Source organism: Chiroxiphia lanceolata, chromosome 7 (assembly GCF_009829145.1).
Source record: "Chiroxiphia lanceolata isolate bChiLan1 chromosome 7, bChiLan1.pri, whole genome shotgun sequence".
NCBI classification, from domain to species: Eukaryota; Metazoa; Chordata; class Aves; order Passeriformes; family Pipridae; genus Chiroxiphia; species Chiroxiphia lanceolata.
In genome coordinates, this window is record NC_045643.1 from 7,627,143 (window position 1) to 7,652,970 (window position 25,828).

General features: G+C 43.8%; 1 protein-coding gene across 11 annotated transcripts in view; it reads right to left on the reverse strand.

Annotated features, from left to right (window-relative positions):
• LRRFIP1 (LRR binding FLII interacting protein 1) overlaps positions 1-25,828 on the reverse strand; it is a 111,964-nt gene that overhangs the window by 61,003 nt on the left and 25,133 nt on the right. For 9 of the 11 annotated variants that reach the window (XM_032693940.1, XM_032693939.1, XM_032693936.1 and 6 more), the window contains exon 2: positions 3,300-3,386. In XM_032693940.1, coding sequence (XP_032549831.1) covers positions 3,300-3,386 — 87 coding nt within the window. Of the gene's footprint in view, positions 1-3,299; positions 3,387-10,115; positions 10,194-25,828 lie in introns of those variants that run through there. The other 2 variants (XM_032693941.1, XM_032693937.1) reach the window with 1 other exon arrangement.

Sequence of the window (25,828 nt, forward strand, 5' to 3'; positions counted from 1 at the left end):
GATTAGATATTAGGAGGAAATTCTTCCCTGTGAGGGTGGTGAAGCCCTGGCACAGGTTTCTCAGAGAAGCTGTGGCTGCCTCATCCCTGGAAGTGTCCAAGGCCAGGTTGGACGGGGCTTGGAGCAACCTGGTCTAGTGGAAGGTGTCCATGGCAGGGGGCTGGAACAAGATGAGCTTTAAGGTCACTTCCAACCCAAACCATTTTGGGATTCTGTGATCAGATCATGATTCTTGTGCTCATTTTCTTTCTTCAGCTTCAGAAAACACTTTTCATCTACCTAGTTCACACTTTACTATAAACTTGTGCTTGTGTTCTCACCTTCCTCTCCCCAGAGAAGAAAAACCCAAAAACACAAACCACTGGCACACTTATCCTTCCTTCTGCTGCCCGGCATGAGGTGGTGCCAGGTGATGCCATGGTGGGGCACCACCTGCAATCCTGCCCCACCACAGCCACCGGCTGCAGCCTTCCACCAGAACTTTTCCCACATTTCCCCCTGCAATCAAGTGTTTTCTGCCAAAAGCCCATCTATTTCTGCTACCTAATTTCTCCATCATGTGTGTAGACTCGTGATGCAAAAGTCACCCGGTTATTTTAAAATGAGGAAAATGAAGCACAAGATGAAGAAATGTCATTAATACTAGTTGGTGGGCAGGAAAGGAGCCAATTTTCAAATCCAAATTATTAAAACACTCTGCTTCTTTGCCAGTGAGGGCTATACTGCCATGGTTATAGCCAGTAATGTAGCACCTGGAAACTTTTAAATCAGACCAGCAATATAAATATATTTTCAAGTAATCCACGCTCCACAAGAAAGCCTGCCAGGGCATGTACAGTGCTTTAAGCATGAACAAGTACACGCACATGCAATAAATTTATTTATTGCTTTTTAACTGCCACAGCTGGCTCTAAAAAGCCTTCTGAAGTAGTAAAGCAAGTGCCTTAAGTTCTGGTTATTTAACATGGCAGTAGAGGAAAAGTGCTCTTTATGTCTTGAAAAGTTTGCAAAGGGAAATGAGGATGGCAGAGAACAAGCTGTACAGACACCAGTGTCACAGTAGGTTCCCCACCAAGGAAGGTGTAGGTGCCAAATCTCTTTGGTTGATCACTGCTTGAGATTTTCTGTATGTTTTATTATATCTGCAGGATACTTGTGGCAAGGAAAAACTTCCTCCAGTCAATCCTAACTAGCTCTACCTGGCATCTGGGGGCTGAGATTAAGCTATTTTGAAAAGTTACAGAATCTTTGAGCTTGCAAAATACAAAATGAATGTGTAATCATATTATGTCATTTATGCCAGTGAATTACAAAGCAGATTGTAGTGGGTATCTGGCTGAGCTTTTACTGAATGTAGTATTTCAGAGGGACATCCTGTCCTATTCAATTTCAATCTCTATGAAATTTGTCACAGATTTTCAGATCACAAGCTCCTCAGTTATTAACTGCAGGAGCATGCACACAAGCTTTAGCTTTCACACCAAAATTTCAGTTTACCAGGACACCCTTTGCAGCATCAGCTTTTAATCTTCAAAGGGGTCATCAGCTCCACTAAAGTTATCTGTAAATTAGATGGTGTCAGCTGCCACGACTCTGGTATTTACCTTCCTGCCCAAACAAAACACCTGATGCTTGTTTACCACAAGCCCTCCCACGGGCTGCTGGGCAAGTCCCACCAGACCGTCAGCAGCTTGGCAGTGCCAACATTTAGACCTTCCGACCGTGAGACAGGTTGCAAAAAACATCCTTTAGAAAGCAGCAACTGCAGCAGGAAAAGGCTTCTCTCTTTCACGAGCTCTGTGTCTGCAGCAAGGCTCCCCCACAGCTCTCACTGCTGCTGTGTTTGCAGGTACATCAAACCCTGCTGTGGCTACAGGGTGCTGAGACACATCCAGACATGTATGAGACACTCCAAAAGCCAAGCGTGGGCAAACTGCCCAAGCACTTCTTTTGCGGGCTGGTTGCTGCAGCCTGCACTGACACCGGTCTGCCATCACACCCTCATCCATATCCTGCTATCACATCCTGATTCACTGCTTAAAAGCTCCACTGAATCCTTCTCTGTGCCCTAAAGCACAGATGTAGAATCACTGAATTACAGAATAGCCTGGGTTGGAAGCAACCTTAAAAATCATCCCTTTCCACCCCCCTGCAGGAACACCTTCCACTCGCCCAGGTTGCTCCAAGCCCTGTCTTGGACACTTCCAGGGATGGGGCAGCCACAGCTTCTCTGGGCAACCAGCGTCAGAGCCTCACCACCCTCACAGGGAAGAATTTCTTCCTAATGTCTAACCTATTCCCTTTCACTGTAAAGCCATTCTCCCTTGTCCTGTCACTACATGCTCTTGTACATTTGTTCTTACTATGTATTCCCACACCCTGACCCCAGACTCCTTACTACTTCCTTTTCCCTCAAAAATCTATTGAAAAAATTAAATTGTTATTACTGTTGGCCTTGTAACGCCTACTCTGCTGTTTCACTGAATCAACACCAGCAAATACAAATTTTAAGCCCTTTTGGTTCAGTTCACCTGGGCCAACCCCTGCTTGCAGCCCTGTTCCAATAGCACCAGTTAATCTTCTAGAGCTCCTAAACAAATGCTGCTCCCAGTTTCTTGTAGCAGTGACACTGAATACAGCTCCTACTTGTCAAACACAGCAGGAGCAGAACAAGCTCTCTGGTCTTTAAGATCATTCCTACGCTGGAAGCCCATGACCTCCCACATGCTGACAGGCAGAGGCACAGAAACTCTGCTGGTGGTATAAAACAACCAGATCTTCCTGAATTAGGGAGAGACTACAGCACAGGCATTTAATCCAAATTCTGTGGAGAAGGTAATGCTTTGCCAAGCTCAGTTTCTGTCGCTGCTCCAGCCAACAGCAGACCATCCTTTTTACAAACTGGGGGAGAGCCTAATATCAGCTTCACAGCAGAAAGCAGAACGATTTACAATAGAGTTATACGAGGGCCAGGAATCTTCCATATTCATTAGATTTCTAACAAAGTGATAAGAATCCACCACCCCCAATGCACACACAAAGAAGCTGCACACTTCGAAGCTTAATATTAAACAATAATTACTAACCACGAGTATTTTCTGTGAATAATTACAATGGCTTCACCAAGATAAAATCCTCGCCACGATCCATATTTTTTCCAGGCTGTTCTACGATTAACATTAGTTCCACGCAGACTACATGTGTTTCCACAGAATACAGATTAACCCTCTCTTCCAGAATCTCTGATCATCTTCTTCCCTGCATATAAGTCCAAACACCCCCCAGAGCCTTGACCTTACCTCCTTCTGCTGTCTCTCCAGTTCTTTCATTCGGATCTCCCGTGCCTCTGCCCGCGCCGCTCGCTTCGCCGCGAGCCTTGCTTCAGCCTGCAAACGGGAACACAGGAATGAAATGAAAGCTGGACAATCCAACGTAAAACACACCTGCTAAGCAGGGCATGAAATAAGGAGACTTGACTCGGCAAGACTGTAAACACATCCGTAGGAGTTAATTCCCTATTGCAAGTAATGGCCCTGCCTTCTGTAACTTGTTATCTTCACAGTCAGCTAATACACACCCGCGCAGGCACAACCCTCGTTAGCGCTTGTGTTTAAAAGTGCTCTGTGTCTCTTTAATTACTGTTTGTGTGGCTGGGGAGGAAACAGGGAGATTTACTTAAGAAAGGCGGGTTTTGCTCTTTTTGTTTTGGATGGGGTTTTTTTTCCCTCTCCTGCGGTGTTGGATTATTTTTTATTGATGAATTAATTTGACCAGCAGCAAACGCATCGTGTGCCCCTTTTCCTCACCGCTGACACTGTGCACACATACCTGGGCACAGGGGCTGGGTAAACACTGCTGTTCAGCATGACTGTGCACAGCTAAGGCTGAAGTGATAGAGGGTAGGGAACCTGAGAAAATGCACTAACTCAACTGTAAGTCTCCAGAACTCTGTATTCCAGTCTCAACCTCTCTGGAGTGGAATTCTGCCAGGAACAGGCCTTTAGGGAGTGCTTCCTCACTTCAGCCCTGTTGGAAGTGCTGGAACATGCTACACATTGCAGTAACATTTTTAATATTCTTCTTTAAATCCCAGGCAAAGCCAGTAGGTCTTACAGAGAAAAACGTGAAACACATTTCAGGCTTGGTAGAATACAACTGTGAGCAGCTCGCCCAGCAGAATTCAGAATAGCTCAGCAGGAGTCAAAGGCATCACTCAGCCAGTCACCCTGATGTTACACCCAACTCCTCTGCTTATGAAACTTTCCACTGTAAGTACAACATCCAAATTTACAGGAAAAAGTGCAATAATATCAAGGTCAAGCACACAGAGAAATCAAAATGCTGATGTTTTCACCAGTGCTTCTAAATAGAAGGGAAACCAGAAAAAAAGGAAGGTGTAATTTCTTCTCCCTTCTGTAAGTGTATTCACCACTCAAGCTTGGGGGAAAGGGCCTTCAAAAACACAAAACAAAACACAGAAAGCAAGCCAAAAATTGCCTTATAGGTTGGCTGGAACTTGCAACTAGTGAAAACCAAGCACGAGCAATGTATGGGAGGACTAGGAGCCTTGTGATGCTGTACATCTTAAAACCTCAGCCTGGAGAAGAGAAGACCAAGAGGTGATCTCATCAGTCCATACAAATATCTCCAAGATGGGTGTCAAGAGGATGGTGCCAGACTCTTTTCAGGTGTACCCAGCAACAGGAAGAGGAGCAACGGCCATAAACTAAACCACATGAAAGTCCACCTTAACATGAGGATCAAATTCTTTCCATGGAGGGTGGCAGAGCACAGGAACAGGCTGCCCAGGGAGATCGTGGAGTCTCCCTCTCTGGATACATTCCAAACCCACCTGGACACATTCCTGTGTGCTCCAGGTGACACTGCCTTGGCAGGGGGGTTGGACTGAATGATCTCGAGAGGTCCCTTCCAACTCCAACTATCCTGTGATTCTGTGAACTTCAGTCTGAAAAATTACTTGTAATAACAAAAAAACTACCTTCTTGGAGAGCAAAAAAAAAAGCTCACGGCAGAAAGACAGACAGGCTGGTTTTGCACAGAGCACTGTTCTCCCTTGAGTTCACTGTTTGAATTTTGAGGTAACCGGCTCTGCCATGGACAGAAACTCCCATCTCCACATCTGCACCCAAAACCACCCCCTCTCATCATCTGTTACTTATGGAGCCAGGTGATGGCAGGCTCCAGGGTGCAGGCACGTATTCCCAGGAGTGTTTTCAACAGCACTTCCCAACCTGAAGCAGTTTGTCCAAAAAAAAAACAACCCCAAAACCAAAAAAACACCCCAGCCCCGCTGCTAGGCAAATCCTAGGCGGAATCCCTGCCAGGCAGTGTTATGATCCACCTGCAGTGTTTGAATTTATGACACCCACTATGTAAACATGCCCCGAGATGTATGCTAAAGGTAAGAAACCGCTGCTCTACAAACAAGCATGATATCAACTCGACGAGATTCCTTTCTGTTTATTTAAAAATAAACTGTAGCACTTGCAGATCCCACCTGATATAGGTGAAGAATAACATCCAAGCAAACTGTTTTTCCCTTATGGAAAATAAAGGGCCCCAAAGTCTCCATAAGCAAAATACACCAAACAGTACAGACTGTGTATCTCAAACTTCCCCTGCGACAGAAAGAGGCAGAAACAAGATTATTTTTATGTTAACATTACTGTAGGTCTCATCCTCATGAATTTCAATAACCAGCTGAGCTTTCACATTAGAATTGGATGCCTTCACATAAAATTCAGATGTTGTACTACAGAAAAGTGTGTTTCCCCTTGCTTTCTTTATATCATAAGGGCAAAAGGATTTGCAGAATACCTAGCTGTGTTGCAGAATTATATGTTTTACAGAAGCACAACATAAGATGAAATGAAACAACTTGAAAAATAGGAATAAAAATTAAAAATTTAGCCAGTTGTTCTCAGGGCTCCCTGAGAATGAGGCTCACAGTTCCCTGATTACTGATACCAACTACAGTAAGTTAAATTAATTTTACTTTGTGCAACATTGCACATGTAACCTGTCATTTAGTAGTATGCATTTCAGTTTTAAGTGCCAATCCATGGGGCATATCTAATTAATTCTATTTCACCTATGCAATCCTCCACCTGTTAATTAAGAGCCAATCTGCAAACCTTGTAAGAAGAAAAACACATTTTCACTTAGCATCTTTGACTAAAAATGGCTTAAGTCTTGGAACAAGCATATTGTTTATTTATGAACTTTTTCTTTCCATGACCACGGGGCTCTTCAGCATTAAGTATCCCTGAACACAAACAACACAAACTGTATTCTGGATTCTTGAACTTTAAGTTAAAAATCTGCTGTTAGCACATACTGGTACCACCTTTGTAAGAAGTTAAATTGTTATTCCGCCCTGAACACTAATATTTTAAGGCAATTCATTTTTATCATGTCAGAACAAATAATTATAGAATTATTTGGGCTGGAAGGAACCTCTGGAGGTCTCCACTCCACCCTCCTGCTCAAAGCAGGGTCAGCATCAAACTCACATCAGTTGCTTTGCCCAGTTGGCTCCTGAAAACTTCCAGGTTTGGTGGCTCCACGGCCCCTCCAGGCTCCTGTCTCAATGCCTGACCATCCTCACAGTGAATAAATCCCCCACATATATCATGTCAGAACTGCTCTTGGCTCCCTGGTAACCCCAGCTTGTATGCCAGAAGGCTGCTGTGCCTTAAGGTCGGCCGTTTGTAAGAAACAGGCCATCCTTTCCTAAAGGGTTTCTGAGTCCACAGCAAAATGAGAGAACGAGTGACAAGAAACGTGCAAGAAGAAAAGGAAGACTTCAGTATCTGAGGTTCTGCAGGTGTTCTCCAACTCAACAGAAATGTTTTATGGTATAGTCAGACTGGTCATTAAATGATCAACCTGTGGCCTTCATAATCCTGTTTCTAGCATGCTTTGGTGGATGGAATTACTACACTCTGTTGGTGGCATTAGTGACAAACCTGGCATCACTTGTGAGCTCAGAGGAAGTAAATCCATCAGGGCCGGGATGAGTCCACACACTGTGTACAACGTTATCAAAATCAAACCAAAGTCTGGGAGCATATTAACATCCAGCAAATTCTGCAGCAAGTGTGGGCGGCAAACAGGACCTCTTAGACACTGGGCTTTTCCTGTGCAAAAGCCCAGCTCAGGTACAGACAGGTGCAGGTACCCCACCAAAACACAACCTCCACTGCTACCCCCACCTGCTCATTCACAGTCATTCTGCAAACCTTTAAGACCTGTAAGAATAAAAGCACCAACTTTTAGACTAAGACAAAAGAGTGTCAGATTTATTATGGACCTCTCCCTCAAACACAGGGGTGTGATGAAACTCATCCGAGTTTGTCAAACCACACTCTTTGAAGCTCTTGGACTCTGCTCTGTGCTATAAATACCTTGATTCCTTGCACGCCCTGCAAACAGCAATGTTAACTTTACATTTCTCTCTCTGTGCTGACCAAACCAAAACAGGCTTTGCCTGGCTGACTTTGGCCTTCATCCAGTCCAAGTGCTCATCAGAGCCACTACCTGTAAGGGCAGTAGCAGAGACAGACACCACAGCCTGCAAAAGACGCTGCTGAACATTATAAAACCACCCCAAAATTCACACAGACTTCTGAAATTCACACTACAAAAGCTAAAACAAAAGTCTTTAGGTTGCCTAAGGCATAAAAAACTATTTAAGGGATTCAAGATAAAAAAAACCCTAAATATCACTAAGATTCAAGGAAGTGATCTTAAAATCATCTAAAATTCACTAGTGACTCAGCAAGCAGTACAGGCCTCAATCAAAAGTGACAGATCACTGGCAAAAACAGAAGAATAAAAATATGAAGTCTAATTGCACTCATTACAAAGCTTTTGCAACTTCCCTTTTATGAGGTATTGCTCATCTGACAAGAAGAACTGGCAGCTTCAGCCTTACTGAGCACGTCATACAAAAAAACACCTCCTAAGAGGCTTCCGTAAAGCCCCGTGGGCAAAACGAGAGGAGATGGCAACCACACTGCTGAGACCAACACGGAACTGTGCACCAGCTGAAAAATCATCACCTTAATTTCTGTAACTCTCTCAAATACTACAAATATACACACTGAATTTCTGTCTTTTATTGCAGTTGCTCAGAATGACTTATAGCCACTAAGCCCTGAAACAAGTGTACCGTTGAACTGCAAAACATTCACTCGTTGCTTTTGCTGTTCTACTTGCCCAGCACTTGCTTAAGGGTCACTTCAGTTTGAAAACAAAATTCCAGTCCTGTGCAGCAGCAGATCCTTACCCTGACTTAAAGGAGTTCAGTGTATTTAGCTCTGAACAGGGAAAAAAATAATCAGGTTGTAACCTGGTTCAGCACAACTATGTCTGGAAAAAACTAAACCAGGTACTGGACATCAGTTGGAAAAGGTGAGAAGCATCCTCTGCCACCCACAGCAGTGGGGAGAGGTGGGAGTATGAGATGTGCAACTGCTGAGGAGTTACCCCCCACCCCCCCTTTTTAAATATCACTCCTGGAGACAAGGTGAGGTCTGGCTGCGCCCGTGGCCAGGCTATAATGCACAATGGTTACGGAAGCGATGGCTTCCTGCCCCAAGCGCGGCGTCGGGGAAGCTGCACGGTCATTATCATTTCGATGAGAGAATTATTTAGGTGACTTGGTAAGGTAGAGGCCAATGACACACATCCTGAAGGTGTGCATTCTCAGAGCTTTTCCCTTCTGAAAAGGCCAGGGGTTCATTGTTCGCCCGGCAGCCCCAAGAAACAGCCAACAAAGACAGGAAGTTATGCTGGTTTTTTTGAGTGAAAAATGACTATGTTGACTTGCCACATAGTTACATGTGTAAGAGTTTTCCATCTATACAAAGCACCCCTTAATTCCAATGCACTCAAAATTACCTGTTTCTAAGCCTAGTAATCAAAGTCAGTATCGTATCTTTTTGTGGAGGACTGAAGTGTTAGTTTGCCAGCACCAAACCACACTCCGAAAAGCTCTCTGATCCCACTGCCAAAGAAGCTTTAAAACACAAGTCTGCCCAACTAAATTACACCTGCTCACTGTATACAACCACTATTATGTATTTCTGCAATAACTATTCTCAGGCTGATTTAAACTTCTTGCCAACGTGCTTAAGATACAGCCAGCCAGTCACTTTTGGGGCCAGCATAACTTTTCATGATGGATGCTGTCCCATTCCAGTATTCTTCATGCAAAGGCTCTTCCTCAGATATTATACAACTGTTCATTCTATTTATCCAAGTCGTATTTTACCAGACAAAAATCTGACAAGGTTTGTTGCAGTTCTACATAATTTAAAGCCTATTTAGACAAGCAACACCTGATTTGCAATAGTCCTGTAACACAGCTGACCAACATAGCTACCAGGTAGAACTTGTGCTAACCCATGGCAATGATTTTTCCATCTCTACTTGAGCAACAAGTGATCTAAACCAGCGAGTTCCAGGAGCTCACGGGGAGTTATCACATGCTATTTAGCATTGAAACAAGACAGTCTATAATGACTTCTATGCTTAGAGGTCAAACGGGCCTAATTATCTGACATATTTTGCATCTGAGTTATAAATACAAACACACTTTGCACCACTTACTCATATGATAATGAGCCTGTGAATCACATAGGGCTCGGTCAGTCCACATCCTGCTTTACTCCTCGCCTTTCTCTTAAATGCAAATTACTATTAAAAGGCAGCAGGTTGATGAACCTTAGCCTACACGCAAACTTAAGGATTCCCTGCTAATACCCACGTACCAGCGCCGCCGGCTTGACAGACCATCACCATAACAGCTCCTCTCCCTTCAATGCGGGAACAGTGGCGAGCCCCAGCGCCAGCTTCTGTCAAAGGATGACCAACCCTCCCACCACCATTCGATGGTCACACGGGGCTGTTCTGACACTTCGTTTGGAAAACATTTTACAGGTTCCGCTGGCACGACTGCTCCCGGAGCAGACCGCGCAGCGAGCAGCTCGCGTTTTGGTCAGCGATTTTCAAAAGCAAGGCTCGGACGAGCCCCGGCGGTGCCGGCCGGCCCCGGACACCACGTGGAGCCCCCGCACCCCCGGCCTTACCTGCTGCTGGGCGGCCGGGCTGAGGCAGTCGGCGGCCGCCTCCATGGCTCCCGCTGTGCCGCTGCCGCCGTCTGTCCCCACCGGGAGCCGCCCGGGACCCGCCCGGCACGGCCCGGGGGCGGAGCGGGGAGCGGGGGCTGCGCTGCCCGGCCGGGGCCGGACCGAGCGCTCCCGGGGCTACACCTGCCGCCGCTCCCGCTGCGCATCGCTGCGAAATCCCCACGGAACCCACCACGGAAAGCGACTCCGGAGCGTCTGCAAGCCTTATCGCCTCCCTTTTGTGCCCGAGGAAGATAAACACCCCCGGAACATCCCAACAACTCGGCGCACGCCCGCCCTCCAGGCTGCAGATCCGCGCAGCTCCCAGCGCGCTGGCAGATAACACGCAGGACAGATGCTTATAAATATACATTCACACCAAGTGGCGTTTGCGTGGCAGAAATGAACCGCCTAATTGCTGTTAATTGCTGCGATTATATCGGTATGGTGGGTTGGGTTGTGTAGAGCCGATCTTAAAACAAGCTATCCACGCTGGATTAGCTGGTGTTGGTTTTATTCTGTAAGAAATGGCATTACACGCTAAGCAAGAATAGTAATTTTTAAAAGCATCTATTCGAGGTCTGACCATATTGCAGAAGCACGAACAGGAATAGTGGCTGATCGAAAAAGAGGACATCCCGCATTTCAAAAGGTCTCTCGTGATGAGTTGGATGAGCCAAAACCACAGAAGGATTAGAGGACACAAGAGCTTTTAAATGGGAAAATACCCCAAGAACAATTCAAGGCACTGTGAGAGCAGAAATCCTGGCTCCAGAGAAATTAGTGCCATCTTTTGATTCCACCCGATTTCGTCCAAACCTTCTCTCGATTCCTTCTGACTTCACCCCAAGCGCATACACCTATCCCCCTCCCAGAGGTCAGGGAGGAAACCATCAGGGCAGGGAGAACTGCCGAAGTTTAAACAGCTCATTTTATCCGTTCCCATTCTGCAGCAGCAACAATAGAGCACACGGAGAGTCATCTCTTCCGGGCACCGGATTTTCTCCGGCAAGCAAAACAGGTTGCTCCTTAGCAACTCAGCCCGCGCTCTCCTCCCCGCTCAGCCGGCACAGGTCGGCGAGCCCTGCAAAGCTCCACCCAGCAACTGAGCTCAGTTTTTCCATGAGCTGCCGGCCCAGTACAAGGAATCTGGTTCCTCAGGCTGGCAGAGCACACGCTCCCATGCTGCTGACAGTGTTTTAGCCAATTTGGAAGCGCTGGCACTATTTTACATTTGAGGGCAATACTTCGGCTGGTTTCACCGGCAGTCCCTGGACTCCAGCCATATTCCACTGTCCCTGGAAAGGCCAGACGTGCTCACCTCAAATAAAAAGGATTAGGGATGTCTAACTTGCACCCTGGCCCTGAGAGAAACCCTGATTAAGTCAGGTGAAGCTTTACACTTGTAAAACAGACTGGTTTTACATAAGTCATAGAACCACAATGGTTTGGACTGGAAGGGACCTGAAAGCTTACCCAGTTCCACACCCCTGCCATGGGCAGGGACACCTGCCACTAGACCAGGTTGCTCCAAGCCCCATCCAGCCTGGCCTTGAACATTTCCAGGGATGGGGCAGCCACAGCTTCTCTGGGCAACCTGTGCCAGGGCCTCACCACCCTCATAGGGAAGAATTTCTTCCTTATACCAACCTAACTCAGCCTTCTGACAGTGTGAAGCCACTCCCCCTTGTCCTGTCATTCCAGGCCCTTGTAAAAAGTCTCCATCATTCCTATAAGCCTTCTTTAAGTACTGAAAGGGTGCAATAAGGTCTCCAAAGTCATATTTTTCAATAAACTCCAAAAACACCTGTTGAGTCTACAAGTTATTTTATCCTTCATTACCAGGTAAAGGATCCAACTTTGCTTTAAAAAATAAGTGTCAACTGTCTTAAATCCACTTCAGCAGGTGTATAAAAATAAAGAAAGCACTAGATATATAAATAATATACGTTTCTGTAAAGCATCTGTAATTTAAATCTACATTTAACAAACACTCACTTCATCCCCTGGTGTTGCTCACACTGAAATCAGGAACCAGGCCAACGTAACACCATCAGGAAACGCTCTCCTTTCCAGGTGGTATAACCTTCAGCCCTAAGCCCGTTATTTAAGGCTGATAAAGTTCTCAGTCTGCTGTGCTTCCTTATCCTCCACCAGAAGGAGCAAAGACCAACAGAGACCTGCAGCACCTGAAGGCAGGCCCTGCCCTGCCCTGCAGCGGTGCTTCCTACCCCGGCTGGCTGGCTTGCCTGGAGATGCTTCCTGAGTGCTGGCAACATCTCTGCTCTGCCCTGCCATGCCAAGCAGGTCTCTCTTTTGTGAATGGCCCCGAGTCCAACAGAAGTTATGCCTAATTTGCAGAGACTGCTCAGCATTTTGGTGCAGTAAACAGTCTCATTTTGGGATTCCTGCAATGCTTGGTGCTCAGCTGTGAAGAAGGCACTTCTGGACTATGGCAGCTCACCCCAAGGTGGCAGAGACCAGGCACTGGAGTTACTTCTTCAGGAAAAATACATAATGCCTTGTATGTAGAAGTTTTAACAGAGGAAAGTGATGTGAACTGTGAACTGTGTGAATCTGAAGTATTATAAAAAGTGAGCATAACAAAATATGAATATTTTCATCTTAGCTTAAAATAGAAAATTCGTTTTGGTTTTCTCGGTTAACGAGAATTAAGCTCCCCTTACATTCACTGGCAAATCTGTACAGTTTTTGTACTGTCACTTGGAAAATACACTGGCTTTACAAGGCATAAATTACCCCACATGCACCTTTTCCTGTTTACTTTCAAGTCCATGTACAAGCAAAGATGTTTGGTTTTATTTCGTTTACTTGAGGAAGCACTTTGTACACACCTCAGGATAAACTCAAATAAACAAATGTGCTACGGACCTGCTGGGTAGGAACTGAAGGATCAACATGCCTTTTAAATGCAAGCAAACTTCTATTTTTCAGTAGTACAGAGCTGACAACACTCAGTACACACGCTTCAGCATCTTATGATTGATTTTACGTGAAGTGAGGCTCGGAATTCCAACCAGGTCCTGACAAATTCCCCAACACCATGAATTCTCTGTACACCCACATACACACTCTCTCTTCCTCGACCCTCCTGGCGCTCAACACTCCACTGGATCCTTCAGACACAGCTAAATAAAAAGCAAGTGCACACAGTTCTGTGACTACAGGAGCTGAGCCACAATCTAGGAAGCCAGTGATGCATCTTACTTGACTGCTTGCCAGGGGTATTTAGCATCGTTAAGCTGATAGCAGGGATCTCTTAAATTCCTTGCCCTGGAGGTGCAGGGGACACTCACAGCACCTGGAGGACACTGGCTGAAAGTGGGTATTAGTCTTAGCTTTTCTTTTTTTACCCCCTCAAAAATGCTGTGCCTATCTCATCATACCTCCCTCCTATTCAGAAAGAAAGCCAAAGCATTTTGAAGCTCTGCTAAATATCGTGACAATTATTTATTCAGCACTGTCAGACAGTTCTTGTGTCCGTCCATTTCCCCTCTGAAATGGGACACTGGAAGAGTGCCATTAATTCTGGGACATATCTAAGCAGGAAGAATGTTCGTTGTGGAAATATGCATTACATGTACTAAAATGCTAAACTGAGCCTAAGAAAAACAGATAATGAGAGACTTGGGGGGGGGGGAAGTCAGCTGACATTTTCAGAAACCTAGTGCCATAACTGCAAGTTCATCTTGGTATGTCTAAGCAGGAAAAAAAAAGAAATTTACTGCACTTAAGACAGCAGCTCCAATGCCGATGACACAGACCCCTCATCTCCCCAGGGAGAACACACCTCTCTTGCAAACACACACATACACACACACACACACACACACAATGCATGTGTGCACTCAGCACAATGCATTCCTCCACAAATGCTAGCCTAAATCCTAAAAAATCAGTTTTCCAGAACTGCACAGTTTACCCACAACTACCAAGGAGCTGCGTCAAAAGGAAGAGGGAAAGATCATACAGTCATCCTCCAAGTATGTTACTATCACTAATAACTCACCAAATTCCAAGGAAGCCTGGCCCCCAGCACACACTCAACTCCTTATTTTTGTCTTCAGGGTGCCCAGAGGTAGTTTAAGAGGCATGGAAGCAGGATTCAAGTAGGAATAAAGTAGGCAAAACCTTTACAGACAGGTTTAAACACTGAAAAAACCTGCACTATAGATCAGTCTGGCTCACTTCAGTATTAATTCATAAGCAATACAGCAGCCACCTCCCAACACTATCCATCACCTATGTACATAACTGAGCTTATATCACAGATATAAAAATGAAATTCTGTCATGCATTTCTTGTACTCTCTTGAAGTAGCATCACTTTTGGTGGACTTGTCAATATTAGATTACTGGGTGGATTCAATCTTAAAGGTCTTTTCCAACCTACCTGATTTAATGATCCTTAGAATTTTGGTAATGACCCTCCATATCACATTTACTACTGCCTTTCCAAACAGTGGAAACAGACAAAGCAAGTCTCATTTTGTGGAGAGAAAAAAAGCTGAAAAATACTTTATATTAGAAGAAATATTTGGTTACTCTAGCTTTTTTTTTTTTTTTAAATAAGGTTCAAAATTATTCTAAGGTTCAAGAAAGTCTATAAAAATCTATGGAGTAACACCCATCTGGAGTCATGCAGACAGGAAAAATGACATATGCATCTCACTTCATCATCCCTGCCTGCTATGGGCATCCTGGCACCTTTGCAGCTCAGCTGGCAAAGTTAACAAAACCTCCTTGTAACCTGTAACCAAGGCAATGAACTCGAGTAAACACAACTAAGTGCTTCTTAGGAAAACAATGTCCGGTTTTCAGCACCAAAATGCACTGCCAGTATCAACAGATTATCTTCTAGTGAGGCTGGAAGGGAGGAGGAGGAAGGAAACTGCTGGACCAGGCGCAAGTGCCACACCACAGTCACATGGACTCTGGAGGGGAGGCTGGGAGGCTCTTGGGTAGCCTGAACATGGCATGTCTGTCAGCTCAGGGAATCCCTTCAGCTTCAGAACTCAAAAGCAATGCTGTCATCAACATTTGGAAATCAAATATATTAATGTCTCTCATGAACATTTGGAAATCAAATATATTAATGCCTCGCTGCTGTTGGAAAGCTTCTGAAATGTGAAATGTGGGTGTATGAAAAGCTATGTGATCTTCTTGGTTTAGAAGAGAGATTCAAGAATAGTTCCCACAAGCCAATAAAAATTCCTGTCCTAGCCTTAAGGTTTTCCATTCCTTTGCTTAATAAATGGAAAAAAAAAAATCAGAGCAACAAAAAAAAAGTTTTGGTTGGGAACATCTCAGAGAGCCTGCTGGGGTATCCACAACAGGAGGCTTTGCCATCTTCCAGGCTCTACCTCCAACCTAATCAGCTTTACAGAGTTGGAAGCTGCATTAACCATTTCCACCACAACTGTAAATTCTGTAATTTGGAAAACCAACAGTAATTCCAAAAAATACCACGCAGAAGGACTGAGGTTCTGCGTATTTCAGTCCTACCTCATCAGGGACAAACATTAAGTGGGGGAAATACATGGAGCGTTTGAAAACTCTGGGAGTGCCATGGTTAACTCACCAAGCTCTCCAACTCAACATGCAAAAAGGCAATCAACATCCAATGCACAGTAAAAATCAAGGCCAAAAAGTCTTACAGCTAAACATAATTACGGTTTCAACCCAAATATTTGACTGTATACGTGAGAGCACATGAACTAGTATGGCATCTTAAATTTACAGTGATCGCATCTTTACCTTATGATCCTCTGCAAACACTGAAGAATCTCATTATCAGACATCTTAGCAAAAAATTGACGTTTCCCTTTGAGAAGTGTCCAATTTCCCCATACAAAGGGGATAATAAGGACACCTACAAAGGAAACCTGACCAAAAGAACTGTTGTGGTGTTTCCCATGACCACCCTAACTGCAACATAAACATATTTTTCTGAGTTGGACTCACTCACACCCTGCAATCCCACAGGAATGAATTTGGTGGGAGATTAAATGATAATTTTTTTCAGAGAAAGCTTTTCTTGCAAGGGCATTCCAAGAGTGATTTCTGGTTTTGTTTTTAAAGTTTCTCAGAATATCAGAGCTCTGTTTTTCTCTTTCCATTAATTCCCAAGGATCAGGAGCAGGGAGTTGGAACAGGCTCCCCTCTGACATGCTGATGGTGCTGTTGTGAGTTATCTGTGTTTAAGGGGTCAGCATTCTTGGTCTTCTTGCTTAACAGTTTAAGCCAAAAATTGGGAAGGGGAGGAGGGAAAGACACTCACAATTAATGAGGAATTTATACACGAACACTGTCCACTTTGGAGAAATGTCTGCTCATGCATTTGAGAGGAAACCCATCTCAGAGATCTAATTTAAGCATGTGACCAGAGGCTGGAAAGTCTTGTTGACACAGACCTTTTTTCCCCCATAAAGGAGGAGAATGTTTATTCTGCAGTGAACAGCATGTACAGCTCTACAATGTAAGAGACAATTAAGGAGTTGCGTCCTACCTCATAAATTATATTGCCATGGAGTCACAAGGGCCTGCTGCTAAAAATACAGTCTAAACAATAACTGAGCTCCATCATGAGCTTGCATGGATTACCAAAGTAAATCCTGACACAAGGCATTGATCTCAAAGCACCTCTTAAAACTGAAGTATCCTGTAATCATTTCCACAGATCTTCGCAGTGTTTTAGAGGCATTTATTGTCTTAGTAAATGTTTTTGTTAGGGTTTTTTTTGTTTGTTTGTTTTTTTTTTTGTTGGTTGGTTTTGGTTTTTCTTTTCCCCTCCCCTTGGGGTTTAAAAGTGACACTGTTGTAAAATTTACTGACTGTTCAGGAAGGTTATAAAGTCTCTTTCCCTCTGCTACTCAGTCAGGTACATTCTCACACACCCCCTTGTTGACAGCTTCTTCAGTGGCTTGCACTGGTGTGGTACCTGCTGCAGTGCTGGGTTCCCCTGAATACTAAGGCACTGATTTAGCTGCCACTGGCTTAGCTGCAAACTGGATTCCACTTTCAGATGCACTGGACTCATGGTAGGAGGGATAGGAAAAATGCTCAAAGCATGTTCTTCAACTCAAACAAACCCTCTCCATGAGAAAGCTCTAGAGACCTCAAAGTAGCTTCAGGGACAAGATTAGGAAGAAAATTACAAAATTCTACAGTAAATCAGTTCTGTAGAATCTTACAAGTATTATACCTTTCATAAGTAGCTCCAGAGCCTGGAGAATGGGAAGCTCACTGTATACACAGGGTGCACCACTTCCACTGCTATTTAGCAATTAATACCTTGTCCCATTTCCATACTCTGAAAAAACGAAATAGGGATGAAAGCACAATTCCAGTATAGGGGGATGGCAGGCAGCTCTGCAGCAGTGTGTTACAGTTTTAAACCCCTACCGATTTTGTGTAGGTGATGTATTTGTCAGAGGACCAACAAAGTATCAACTAACCACATTTACGTCACTTCTTCAATTGGCATTTTCTCCCTAAATAGCTCTAGTCAGTAAGTGGTTGCTCCCACAAGAGAAGAATTTGGATAGTCCTCTACAGCTGTTACCTCCAAGAGCAAACCCACATGTTTTATACACCCCGTGTAATACTGCACTCATGTATTTTAGATCAAGACTGTTACTCATGTAAAATAGTTTTGAGGGAGTCAACACTGGCTTTGGAAACAGCTGGATCACTCATACCAATAAATGAATCAGAAATCATACCTACAAGGAGAAAAATAAACAAAACCCACTTGACAGTAGTAGCAAATATGGACTGGAATTTCACAAGGAAAGCAGAAAAAGCTTCCCAGCGTTATCTCGTGAAATAGTTATTTGCATGAAGCCGCATCCAGTCATTTCTTCCACTTGTTTTACCCAACTTCTTTACAAAAAGAGAAGCTTCCCTTTTACAGTGACCCCACTGATCCTTTTAGTTTTCCCTCTGTGGCATCAGCAGCATTTTGCAGTGACTGTTTCCCTCATTTAAAATGTAAATAGAACCGAACCTCAGAACACACAAGTAGAATGGTTGTGTTCCAGAGTGCTTTTTAAATACTGTATTTCTCTTTGATTGCAGAACAGCCTCTGTAATTAAAGTCACACAGAGTTCACTGCTGACTTTAGAGGGCTTAAAGCAATCTGGTAGAAAGAGGGTTGTATGTGGACGGGGTGTACCTAAGGGAGGTAAGAGCCTGTAAAACCCACCCCAAAGTTAGTCCATGGAATGTACACCTCAAAAGGTTCTAAATCTTTCTTCATTACAAAATGTGTATATTTGGCATACTGAATTTGCACACATACAAAATTAATTCAATCACTGGTACGTGTTACTGAAAAGCAAACACATTTTCTTGACCATAAAGTAAGCACAGTAACCCTATTTGGAGCCTGCAATAAACTACAATATTTCATCCCCTTTCTTTACAGTATAAAGAAATGTAGGAGGTTGGGGAGGGCTCCAGGGCTGGGCAAATGCCAACATGTTTTTGAATGTGGACATAAACAGGGATTTTTGTTCCTGACTGGTAAACATATTTGAAGTATAAATAAGAAGTGAAATTCAGGGACTACTACAAGCAGTGTAATCTGTGGGGATCACATTCTGGACCCCACTGAACTGCAAATTTCATCTGAATAAGAGCTGGTAAATATGGAACACAGCTCTGCACTTACAGCACATTAAAATGTAGATACAAACTCCCAGCAAGTGCTTAAAACAACAACCACACTACTAGTCCAGAGAAAAGAAACCGCACATGTTGAAGTAAAGGTTACTTTACTGTTCCAGGATTACCCACTCTGTGACAAGAAGTGATATAAAGCATTAAGAAAGGGCATAAATATAAGATTAAATTATTTTTGGTTTCTCACAACCAAGTCCACCTGCTTTCTGGTTTAATCACCTTAAAAAAAAAAAAAAATCAACAAAAAGCCCACTTGCATCACGGTAAGGACAAATACATTTACAGGGTATTGAGTCCACCAGCACCACTGGGTCTCCACAGAGACATGGACTTTGCATGCAGGCAGATTTCAGTTGATATATTCTTTTAAGGCCAAGTGAAATGAAGATGAGAAGCTTCGGGTCACCCATTGAATACTCCCCAAAGCCTAGGGGACCAAGATTTAATACCCACATTCCAGTTCCTGGACAGAAACAGTTCAACACAGGTTAAGTGATAGAAACTGAACAGTTTCCAATGCTGAGACAAATCATATCATTATTCTGGAATTGTCTAAGACTGGAAATTAGATCATGTGAACTGCCGTTGTTTCAGTGTCACACTGATGTGGGCCCTTCCCATTTTGTAATAGGTCAGAACAATTTGTCTTTTAAGCTTCAGTGGGAAATTTCTGAAGAGTTTCATGCCAAGAACTAGTCAGTGAACTCGCACAGGTCTTTGCCACCAATTAGGAGCAATTCAGAATTCCAGTGCGCTTCAGTTTCTTGTCCAGAGAACAGAGATTATATGTCCCTCTTGAGGAAAAAAACACAAGTAGTATTCTGAACTCTTAAGACACAACACACTACATATAGAGATTTTATGACAGGAGAAAGTACAAGAAAAAAAATCTTTCCCCCAGCTACAGCATTTGCATTTATTGAATATACAGGACAGCACACGGGAGGCAAACAGAGCTCTTTCTTGGAACTTAATTTTCAATAGCAACTTGCAAAACAGAGCAGCTCTCTGCACACAAGGGCACCAGCCCATGGCGTGCAACTCAGAAGCGCTGACTACAGGAGAAGAGATGTAAGAGATCTTAATGTTGCCAATACAGCAGGCACTTGCTTGCCAAGTTTGCTACAGCTGATACAGGCTTCTCTCTGCTTTGACAAAAAAGTAAATCATACTAAATACTAATAGCACAGCCAGCAAGATCAGTCCTTGAAAAAAGGACTCCCTCCTGAAAAGCCTGTAACTGTCCAAACAGGCACTCCAGTCACAGGACTCATCCCAACAGGTTTCACTTACACAAGTGATGTCAAATCTCTGGGACTGGGCCAAAGCTTTGAGCTCCTCTTTTTTGTTCCTCACGCTGTGTGCATTAGTGTAGAAACATTGCAGGTGTGGTTCATTGTAGCCAACACCCCCTGAGGCAGATTGAGGGATCCCATGAGTGCTGGTTTTCTCAAGTTCTGGCACACCATCCCATCGCTCATCACTGGCAAACCTGGTTTAGTTCCTTTCCCCCTTCCAAGCTGATTTAAAGCTCTGTCAATGAACCTCACTAGCTCCTGTGCTAGAACTCCTTTTCCCCTCTGAGAAAGGTACATCCCATCGGGTGTCAGTAGACCAAGTGTGAAGCAGATCATCTCATGGTCAAAAACCCCATAATTTCTCCAATTACACCAACCTTGCAGCCAGTTATTGACCTGATGGATCTGCCTATCCTACCAATATTATTCGTCATTATCAGAAGAACCACAGGAATCACTACCTGTGCTCCTGATCCCTCAACCAATTATCCCAGGACCCTGAAGTCTCCTTTGATTGCCCTCAGACTTGTATTTGTTATTTCATTACTGCCAGTTTGAACAACCTATAACAGGCAGTAATCAGAGGGCCTTACTAGACTGGAGAGTTTTCCAGTAATGTCCCTTATCCGAGCCCCAGGGAGACAGCAGACTTCCCTGTGAGTTGGGTCCAGTCTGCATATCAGACCCTCCCTTCCCCTTAGAAGGGAGTCTCCCATTACAACTACCCTTCTTTTCCCCTTAGCAGAGGAGGTCTTGATGTGGGGTACAGGTGGTGTTGTTTTAGGAGGCTCCTCTGTCCCAGAAGGACCTTCGCCCATCTCATCAGTTGTCTGGACTTCTAATTCCAGAGCCTCATACCTCTTGTCGAAGGTGCCAGTCCTACTTGTAAGATTCTGAGAAGGAGGAGGAACCTTCCTCCTGGTTCATGCAGTGACCTGCTTCCAGCCTTCATCTTTAACAGACCCTTGACTAACAGTCCCTTGAGTAATTACCCTGTAGGGTTCTGAGTCCACCTGCTTCTCCACTACGATGGAGGCTCGACACTCCCGAGAGCAGAGGGTTGCCACACTCCAGGTTGCTTGCACTCCCGGAAGCCATTTAAATGTCCCTCTGTTGCTCCCGGCACCGCTCCCTCCTCTCCCAGAAGGCTGCCAAGGGATTACAGGTCATGGGGCTGCTGCACAGGTTCCTGAACTCAGAAACCTCCTGTACAGCTGGATCTCACCCCTTGGACTTCCCTTCACTCAGGGCTGCCTGAGCCTCAGTGACTGAGGCTTTGTGTAGGTCTCACCGTGTTTAATTGTGAACTTCAAGCTTGCTTAAACTGGCCTGAACCCCACAAGAGGGAGCAGCAATCAAGCAAACAAACTTTTGTGTTTCTGAATCAGAGACAGTACTTCCACCACACAAGGCTGGATCCCCGAATCTTCATTATAAATGTTTAATTACTTGGTTACTTGGTCACTGAGGATGTGGTTGAAAATTACTGGCACCTTTTAATCTGACCTTGGGATAACAAAGAGAGCAAGAGACTACAAAGAAGGGATACTCCTCAGTATTCCCACTGAGGACATGGCAATTCAGCCTTAAATTATTGCCATTACCCAATACATTTCAACCACTTATGTGAAGAAGCAAACCAACAAAGGTGGCAGGGGAGTGGGGATATTTAAAATTTGTATTAAGCCTCCAGATCATCCAGACTCTCAAAAAACTCCACAAATCCTAGCTAACTTTATTTTGTCAGTAATTCCTATTCTGTATGCTCACTCTCTGCTCCAGCAATACTTTTGAAGAACTCCAAAAAAACCCACAGGGTTTTTATTTTAACTACCAGCCTTTCAAAAGGTAACAGCTTCCACCTTCAGCATCACTTCAACATAGCAGAAAAAAAACATTAAGAGGTTTAAAAAGGTTCACAGTATTATTTCTTGCAGGCTCCCAACCATCTTGTTTTTAAGTGGAAGAACAGACAGCAACATGCTTTGCTGACAGTTAGATGGTTTTTAAGTAGGAACATCTCAGAGCTCAAAGCAGAAGCTGAGGACTCAACTAAATGCTGTTTTAGAGGCAGAACCTCTGGCATCACACTGTCTCCTACCTCCCAGCTCAGTATTTCAGGACCTATTAATAATTTATTGCCTTTTTTTAAGAGCAGGAATTGTAAAGAGAGCACATTCAGCTACAAATTGCAGTAGAGAGGGGAGACTGGCAGAAAGTTTTTGACAGAACAACACTTTGAGACAGAATTTCTTTTTTTGTGTGCTTCAATGCCATCCCAGGAGGACCAACAAAGCACAGCTGAGCAGGTCACTGTACAAGAGCCACGGCATCACTTAGCTAAAACCCATCATTAGTTCTCCTGACAGCTCCTGGAGGGTGTGTTTGGTCCTCTTGTCATCCCCGGAGTATTTTCTGTTACTGCTCTCCCTTCCTGGGTTTCTCCCTCTGGGATTATCCACAGTGCCCTCAACAGGTTTTCATTATATTCACACCCTAATCACCTGAAAAAGGATGAAAGTAAGAATCTGAATTTAATTGAAGCTATGCTTTTGATCATAAAATAAAAAAAAAGTGAGGATTTTACATTCACCTGCCAATATCACAGAAACAAAAAAACCCAAAAACCAATACAAGCCATTTTTACATGTTTTGGGTTCCTCTGGCAATAGACCTTGCACACATCAGTTGCTCCAATAGAGACTTTAAAAATAGCTCTGACTGTTCCTTATGCTTCCCAGATTTTTTAAAGCTGTCTGTTATGGATGCAGAAATACTTGGAGCTACAGACATACAAAGAATAACTGGTTTTAGAGGCACATCTGCCAAAGAATACAAGATTTGCTGGTAATCATTCAAGAATGTTAATGTCAAATATTATTCATAATCACAATAGTTTACTACTAAAGTTAGAGTAGGCTTTTAGCTTATATGAAAAAAAAAAAAAACCAAACACAATACATAAGGAAGTTATACAAAGAATAACTTCCATTTATTTTCATAGCTCTGACAATTTCATGGAGAGTAACATTTCCAAAATGATTCACAGCAACCTCTTCCAAGCTTTAATGATGCTTACAGCCATGTCACCTCACAGTCAGATAGCACAAGAATTTAAACCAGCTAAAATTTTGGGAAAAGACCTGAAAACCTTCCATGTCGCCAGAAGCAATGACGCTTCAATAGGCAGGAAATCTCCATGGCTCAACAGCACCAATTAAGCAGGGAAGAAACAGAGTTCTTTGAAACCTGAGATGCTGCTTGAAAGGAAAAAGAGAATCTCCTTGAGGTCACTGAGAATTCCTTGTGACCTTTTGCAAACGCAGATAAATCTGTTATTACTTTGTCCCTGGTGAACTCCACCTGCTCTTCCCTGGCAGTTACAGGAGGACATGGTGCCAATGTACTTTATACAGTTGAGAAGCTCTCCTGTCTCCCACACTGCAAGCAGTGAGCTGATAAAAATGTACACTTGCCAAGCCAATTCCAAAAAAATCAATCAGTTGAGACTCAAGGGCATGAATGACAAGCTTATTCAGCTACACACAGCAAACACCAGTGAGGCAAGTAGCACTACCTGACCATTTTAAATGACTCTTCTTCAAAAGATCTAAGAATTGCTGCTGATCAAAATATTACCTAAAAAACTGTATGAACAAATTTAAAGTAAAGCTGCTGACAGTGGCCAGCTACAAATTGAACTAAGGAAAGACTTATCTGGCTTTTAATCCCAGCACAAATCTTTTGTTAGGAGTGCATTTTAAATACTCATACCAAATCTGCAGATATTATTTAAGGAGTCAAATTTGCTGGGGAACCAAAGTGTGTAAATATAGCATGCAGCTTGGATTTGCTCCATCTACAAGTAACTGAGAAAGCCTACTTTCACCTCCCAAAAGCATTTAACACTACTTTACATCTAGCCAATGCCGAGGAACAGACTTGTGAGCTATTTATACGCAGAGATAAAGGTGCCAAAAAAGGTTTTAAAAAAAACCTTGAGGTCATCAAGCCTCAGTCTATCTAGGAGATGCCGTTTTCCTGCTATACAGTTACTTTTTCATACAGTTGCTAGCAGAGAACAAGCAGAGAGAAGTAAAACAGGGAGCGATGCACTGCTCTCTGAAAAACACATTTAAATAAGTGAAAACAGAGGCTTGAAGTGCCATCATAGGAATGGATCCAGCTTAGTGCACTATGCATTAGTTAACAGCAGGTTTAAGGTTTCCTCTGAATAAAACATGTGGAGCTGCAGATTTTACACCATTACTCAATTAAAGAAACTGTCACTTCACAGTGGGTAGCAATATCACAAAATCACGTCAACACTCCATTCATACAGGGGGGAAAGGCTGTACAGTTCTGTTGTTATTAACTCCACAGGGCTTTTGAAATTCTGGAAACGTCAAGGTTATCTGGAAACCACCTTGAACATTCAAAGGACACTCCCCAGTTAAGTTAATGGCTCGGCAAGAGCTGCAGTCAGCAAAGTCTGCTTCACTGAAAACCTACAGTACAGAGACTGGAAAAGCCATTGTAGTACATAACTACAGCTTATGCAAATTCATACAGCAGGTCTGGGAAAAGCAAGGCTAAATCTCTTCAAACAGCAGAAGCTCTGCCATAAATCCAGACACATACTGGAATAAGCATGATAAACAGTCCAGGTTTTGATAAAAATGCCTTTGTAACCGTTCTGCTGCAAATATATCAAACATTTGTTTAATGTTAGGCTAAATGCTGAACACCCAAACTGACCACTGTGGAAGCAGCAGCAGGGACAGCCAGAGGCTACAGAGGTCTTCAGCTCAGCTTCCATTCCTCTGGCCAGCTCTCCCACTCCAACCTAGGAATAAGGTTCCCCCAAATACTGCTCTGAGGGGTGGGAGGGAAGGATGCCCCTGCTCTCCGACATTTCCAGCTGTAGCAGAGATGCACAGTGGTTTCAGTGGGGAACAACCACAAAACATCCATCTATAAGGAATGCCTTGGGGCTTGCAGGCCGCCTCGTTGGACACTGTAGCTTCTCTCCAGGGCCTTGGCAGCCAGCCCAGCATCACACTGCCAGTGTCCCAATTCCCAGCAGGGACCAGAGAGTCTCACAGGGAATATCAGGCGCTGAATCCAAGCCCTGCATCTCCCTTTGCACACTTACGGCATTTTACTTCCTGCATTGGATGCAGGACCCTGCTGAGCTTATTGCAGACAGCAAAATAAACACTGGCTTTGCAAAATCGTGTCCAAGCTTGACTTGGGAGTTGCCACTTTTGTGTCCAGAGGAGAGCCCAGCCACCCGAAAGCAGAGGATGCAATGCACCCACACTGATGCTTAAAAGTCTGCCTCTCCAGTGGCCACTTTTGAAACAGAAATTATTTGTCATGATCTGATCACCTCTAACAGATTTTCCCACCAAAAACACAAGCAAAATAAATGACTAATTTTAAGAGATTGATACAAAATTGCCCTTAGTTTGTTCACCAGGCTCTGGTTTAACACCTTTGGAGAGAAATCATCCAGGTTAAGTGTAACAGAATGTCGTTACAGTTCTGTTGCAATGTTTACTCTTCACAAATGAGTATTCTTTAGATGTTCATGTTTTGGTGACATTCAGCTGAGGTCACAACTTACCTGTCTAAATATTTACACTATATAAGGTACTGTAGCTGTGA